The sequence below is a fragment of the Apodemus sylvaticus genome, chromosome 1 (assembly GCF_947179515.1).
Source record: "Apodemus sylvaticus chromosome 1, mApoSyl1.1, whole genome shotgun sequence".
NCBI classification, from domain to species: domain Eukaryota; kingdom Metazoa; phylum Chordata; class Mammalia; order Rodentia; family Muridae; genus Apodemus; species Apodemus sylvaticus.
Window position 1 is genome coordinate 100907906 of NC_067472.1, and position 6000 is coordinate 100913905.

Genomic DNA, 6000 nt, shown 5'->3' on the forward strand with positions numbered 1-6000 from the left:
GAAGCACACCACTGAATCTACTGCAGACACCAAGGGACACAGAAATGAGAGTCCAAAGAGGGGACATGGTGAGGAGTCAGCTCTTGATAAAGATTTGAGGGCAGCTCAGATCAAACTGTAGGAGGAAAGGGTGACAGAGGACTCCTCACAGAAACAACTTTGACCCTTGTCTTCTTTTGGTGCAATAAAATACTAGATAAATGCTAATCTACCAGTTTCTTAGGTTATTTATTCAAATATTTCTTAAATGCCAGCATGACAGACTCTAAGTGCCATGAACTCCTGTTCTAAAGTGAGGAGAATTCTTTAATTTTTTTTTGGTTTATTTATTTTTGTTATTTGTATGTGTGTGTAACACCTGTGTCATGGATGCTGCATGGACGGAGTTCAGAGGACAGCTTTTGGGAGTTGGTTCTCTCCTATGAGTTCTGCGGATCTAAGTCAGGTCCTGAGGCTTGTGTGACAGGGCTTCTACCCCCTGAGCGACAGCATGAGCCCAGGTGAGAACTGTTCAGGACAGTTTTTCTTAGTAATTTGGGAGCCTCTTTTACTCAGCTTCTAAACTCATTTGGCCCACTGTCTCACATTTTGGAGAACAGATGTAGACATTGGGAGAGAGGTTGCTTATGGGGCTGCCACAATTGGTATATCACAAGAACACAGAGGTGGTCACTCACACGACACACCGGGTCATTCCAGTTTGAACACAATCCCCAAAATACTTAGAGAGAGTGAAGCTAGCAGGTAGGTGGACATTTTTCTTGAACAGCGTATTCATTGAAACAAGAAAAAAGAGTTATGCTGAGTAGCAGGGGGTAGGAGGCCCAGGGATAGAGAGATATCAACAAGAAGAACATGTGAATCTTTGTTAGGCAAAGGAAAGAAATTCAAGGGATCTATTTTTCACCATAGTAACTGTGGTTAATAAGGGCATATTATGTATTTAAAATTGCTCAGAAAGTAGATTTTAAATGTATGATGTAAAATAATATACATAATACTTCACTTTATTAGATATGCTACAGTAATATATAAGTATAAATATATAAATATATATTTGTATATATAATATGTGTGTGTATAATGTTGTATACCATACATACATTTTTATTTGCTAAAAATGACTTACCAATTCTCTAAAGATGTGGTATTGAGTCAGGGTACTCTTGGTGCTTCTGAAATATAGCTAATGCTGACTTTAGATTGTGAAACCATGGGGTGTACTATCTGAGTACCTGTGGGCAGGAGTGAGGACCATTTGTATCAATACATTAAAAAGTAAACACTTTCCAAATTTCAAACTTCACCTCATTAACATGTATAATCAATGCATGTTAGTGAGGAAAGTTAAAGAAAACTGAAGCTCTGTGATGCAGCTGGAGTAAACCTGCTATAACATACGCTGTTGTGTCTGTCAGACGCATGGGGTCAGTGTGCAGGGAGAGTCTGAGTGGTGGAAAACACTTGAAGCATGATGGCGAAGTGCAACTAATATGTGTATTAATACGTGTATTAATAAGCTCGCAGGTGATTCAGCCAGGCAAAAAGCAACTCGTCGTCACCTAGCAGTTCCATAGGTTGGGATTTATGAGTGCATTCTATTATATTAATATGATATTACATTTTCAAATTCAGACTGCAGAGACACAAAAGGTCTTTGTGTAATTCCAGATGGAAGGAAGGGACAATGACTGAGTCTGTAGACAGGATTCCACATGGAGAAGGAAGAGAGCAGCCCTGGATAGGAGCCACAGGATGCCTTGGTTCCAAGCCTGGACAGCTTTCCTGAGGCTTCCACTCCAGCTTCCTTGACACTGTAGCCACCCTTGTCACCACACTATGTCCTAGGAAGTTCTGAAAGTCACAGGGACAATTTCTCTTTGTGTGTGCTGAGATGGATGGTTATCTTTCAAGGCACTTGCTTGAAGAATGCTGGGTTGTTCTGAGTCAGGCTGAGTCTGGGTCTAGGCTCGGGTTCTGAGACATCAGGTCTACCTGAGAGACCTGCTTGCCAGTGACTCTCTTCTCTTTGGAGCTTCTTTTGTTCAGTTTCCTCCCCTTTCCTCCTGGGAAGGGTGTTTCATTCGGGCCTCTCTGGGTGAAGAACAGGGTTTCAGCACAGAGTTCACTGTGGCGCGGGACTCAGATATTTTGCTTCCAGAGTAAGTACAGTAGGATGATATCCAATCAAACTATGTTAACAGCAGCAGCCCTGCCACCTCAGCACGTTGTCCTCTGTCCAGGAGAACCCTGTATCCCCCCCCCCCCCCAGTTACCCTCACAGCTGACTATTGTTCTCTCATTGCTGAGGAGAAAATAGAGGCACGGAGGAGGAGGATGCCCTGTAAGTAAGTGCTCCCACCCAGCGCAGCCTCCTTCAGTACGTGGCTCCTGGCTGCTTCTCTACCCTTCTGGTTCTCCTTCTCTTTTGTAAAATTGCTCTAATTTTCCTCTAAAGCCTTGGGAAATGCTTTCTGGGGTATCACACATGCCTCTTCATGACTCTCACTCCCATGTTCAGCAGTGAGAACCTAGAACCTATCAGTGTGGATTGGCAGAGAAACAGCAAGGCTGAGACAGTACACCAGGAAGCACACAGTGAAATGACAATCCTTTCCAGTTAGTAGCATTCTTTCAAGAACTCCCACAGCTTCCCAGACCCTTGGCATCTCAGTCTGGTGGTTATACCATATAGTTTCAAGAGGAGAGCAGAGGTTAATTAGGGGCTTATATCTAGCAATACTATTTTATTTTTATAAAGAATGAATTAGTAAGTAGCAGAGTTGGGAGCAGTAGTAAAGATTTAAACAGCAATATCCTTTCTTCAGGAAAAAAAAGTAGCTTAGTTTTCTGGTGTGGCTTTTGTTTCTATAGACTTGAGGGAGGTCCTTTAGAACAGAGGCAGCTCTATGTCAGCACACCTCTCCTCAGTGCTTATTCCAGCAAAGCTCAGTGTCTCCGAGTACATACTGAGCACAATTTTAAGGGATCTGGCTTGAGAGGTATGGCACGCAGAGTCTGCCCAGCCACTACCTGTCGGGATCTGGTTCTGCCCTCTCCCTTGTATTCACCTGGAGTTCCACTCATTCTTCCTCAAAGCTGGTTGTGGTTCCACCCAGTACATTTCCACAGGCAGGAGGATGGACTCTTGAACTGAGGATTTTATTCCTTTGCATGGCTTCTTCCATAGGGCTACAGGACCGTTTATCAGGATGTCTGTCTAGTTTTTATATATTGATTCTTTATTGTTTTGATTCTTTCTTTATTCTCATATGGCACTTTATTTGTTTGTTTGTTTGAGATAAGAACCTGTTCCCTAGCTCTGGCCTGTCTGGACCTCACGGCCTATCCTAGATTAGCCTCAGATTTCTGCCTATCCTCCTTCCCCAGCTTCCGGAGTGCTGGGATGACAGGCACATGTCACCATGCCTACCCCATGGAGTCTTCATCGAGGTCATATTTACATTATCAATAGTAACCCTTTCTGTGGTCCAAATGGCAGACAAATAATTAGCTCCAGAGACAAGCATTCCATGGGTGTTAGGTAGAGGAGGATTTATTACACTTTTTAGTAACAGGGAGACTTGGTTGCTTTTGGAGTAAGGGGCAAGCAGGGAGAAAGCTATGCTGGAGTTAGTGGAGCGCAGGGAGACAGAATCGATAATTCTCTCTTGTTAGCCCAGTTTGTTCAGAAGAAGGCTCCATGGGATTCAGGGTTATGTGAATAAGGAGATGTAGAACTGATCAAAAGGTGTTTGTGTGGAACGTTCTGAAGCTCAGGTTCATGAGGAGAGTGATGAAAATGCTCCTTCAGTTTCATTGGCTGACCCCTATTTACTGCCTTCAAGAAGGCTGTGAATCTGGGCCTGGGTGGACGGATCCATCATCCCTTAGTTGCCTCCCAGTGTCCACCTGACTCCCCATGTCCATCACAGGGCGTCATGAGGACAGCCGTTCTGAGAAATGCTCAAGGTAATAAGCGGATAAGCAATATGATTACATATAATCGAATTTCAAGACATTTAGTTAATATGTCTTCAGGAAGGAGATATATTAAGAACACATTACAGAGTGGTGTGTTTTGAGGAGCTATTTTAAGGCTAAGGTTGGGGCAAACAAGAAAAATTTAGGCAAGCAGAACAAAGTGTTGTGGACGGAACAAGTACAAGCTAGGTAGGTAGCAGGCATTTGTGCTTCTGTGAGAAATGGTAGAATTAATGCTAAACGATGGGGGTGGGTCAGATCACTTGGGACAGGATGAACAGGGCAGGTGTAACTTCTATTGGTTCTTAAAGCACATTGCCACAGAAACCGGACAAATGAAACACTCAGGGCCAGAAGCTATTCCAACACCCTAGGCACTAGCCTCTAGGTGAACTTTCTCTCTGGAGCTCAGCAGTTTACAAGCTCACATCTATCTTCCTGCCTCTGCGTTGTACTCAAGGTTCTTTCTCTTCCTCTGGCAGCATAGTGAGCACCATGAGTCGCAGCAACACCACCATTTTCCACCCTGCAGTTTTTGTGCTGCTTGGCATCCCTGGGTTGGAGGCTTATCACACCTGGTTGTCTATACCCCTGTGCCTCATGTACGTCACTGCAGTCCTTGGAAACAGTGTCCTGATAATGGTCATTATCACAGAACGGAGCCTTCATGAGCCCATGTATTTTTTCCTCTCCATGTTGGCCATCACAGACATCTTACTGTCCACCACTACTGTGCCCAAGGCCCTCACCATCTTTTGGCTCCATTCCCACAACATTGCCTTTGATGCCTGTGTCATCCAAGTCTTCTTTGTCCACACAATGTTTGTGGGGGAGTCTGCCATCTTGTTAGCTATGGCCTTTGACCGCTTTGTAGCCATCTGTGCGCCACTGAGATATGCAACAGTGCTAACATGGCCGACAGTTGGGAGGATTGCTCTAGCCATTGTCATCAGAAGCGTCTGTATTATCTTTCCTGTGATTTTCTTGCTGAAGCGACTGCCATTCTGCCGAACCAACATCGTCCCCCATTCCTACTGTGAGCACATTGGGGTGGCCCGCTTAGCTTGTGCGGATATCACTGTTAACATCTGGTACGGCTTCTCAGTGCCCATCGTCATGGTCATCGTGGATGTGATCCTCATTGCTGTGTCGTACTCGCTCATTCTCCGAGCAGTGTTTCGCTTGCCCTCCCAGGATGCTCGGCGCAAAGCTCTCAGCACCTGTGGCTCGCACCTCTGTGTCATCCTCATGTTTTACGTTCCATCCTTCTTTACATTACTGACCCACCGCTTTGGGAGAAATATTCCTCGACACATTCATATCCTGCTGGCCAATCTTTATGTGGTGGTGCCTCCGATGTTGAACCCTATTGTCTACGGAGTGAAGACCAAGCAGATCCGGGAGGGTGTGGTCCACCGGTTCTTGGACATCAAGACACAGTGCTGTTTCTCGCCTTTGGGATGACTGGTTCCCTGTGAATCTTTATTATATCCAGTTTCACCTAGGAGCACAGATCTCTTGGACAGAGAAGATTATCTTTTACTTCCTTCTCCCACACTCTGCACATTTCCATTTTCTAATTGGTTCTCTTTTCTCTTTCTCATGTTTAATGTTTGCTACCTACTTCATACACTTATGAATGGTTATGTATGAACGGTCATACACTTATTATGTATGATTAACTGTACATTTCTCTGATATTAGCATTTGACTTTCTCAGTAATTGACATATCACAGGAAGTAAGGCTATAAGCAAATGAATAGAGCTAAACATATTTAATATATGAAGAGGATCTGCTATTTTAATGTCCTTAAGATTTTTTTTTGTTGTTTTGCTTTTGCTTTTTGGGTATAGAATCAAGTGAGTGTGGCTTGGTGGCTCATGCCTGAGGATTGGTCTGGGTTTGAGAACAGCTTGGCTTACTTGTCAGTTCAAGAACTATCTGAGTTATAAAGCAAAACTCTGTCATAAACATCAAACAAACAAAACAAATAAAAGTTCTTTACTAACTTCTG

At 43.9% G+C, this 6000-nt stretch overlaps 1 protein-coding gene across 2 annotated transcripts; it reads left to right on the top strand.

Annotated features, from left to right (window-relative positions):
* The first annotated feature begins 2603 nt into the window (after positions 1 to 2603).
* Positions 2604 to 5448, top strand: LOC127680408 (olfactory receptor 52B2). Of its 2 annotated transcripts, XM_052175874.1 has the most exons (2): positions 2604 to 2623; positions 4491 to 5448. In XM_052175874.1, the coding sequence occupies exons 1-2, from the start codon at positions 2604 to 2606 to the stop codon at positions 5446 to 5448; spliced, it is 978 nt and encodes a 325-aa protein (XP_052031834.1). The 2 variants fall into 2 exon arrangements, with proteins under 2 accessions (XP_052031834.1, XP_052031837.1); XM_052175877.1 differs by lacking the exon at positions 2604 to 2623 and having other exon boundaries at positions 4480 to 5448.
* The last annotated feature ends 552 nt before the right edge of the window (positions 5449 to 6000 follow it).

Excerpts from the sequence above, each read along its gene's own strand:
- LOC127680408 (XM_052175874.1), top strand. The coding sequence starts at position 2,604 with ATGACAATCCTTTCCAGTTA. Across the intron at positions 2,624-4,490 it reads ATGACAATCCTTTCCAGTTA|CAACACCACCATTTTCCACC; the intron begins GTAGCATTCTTT and ends CATGAGTCGCAG.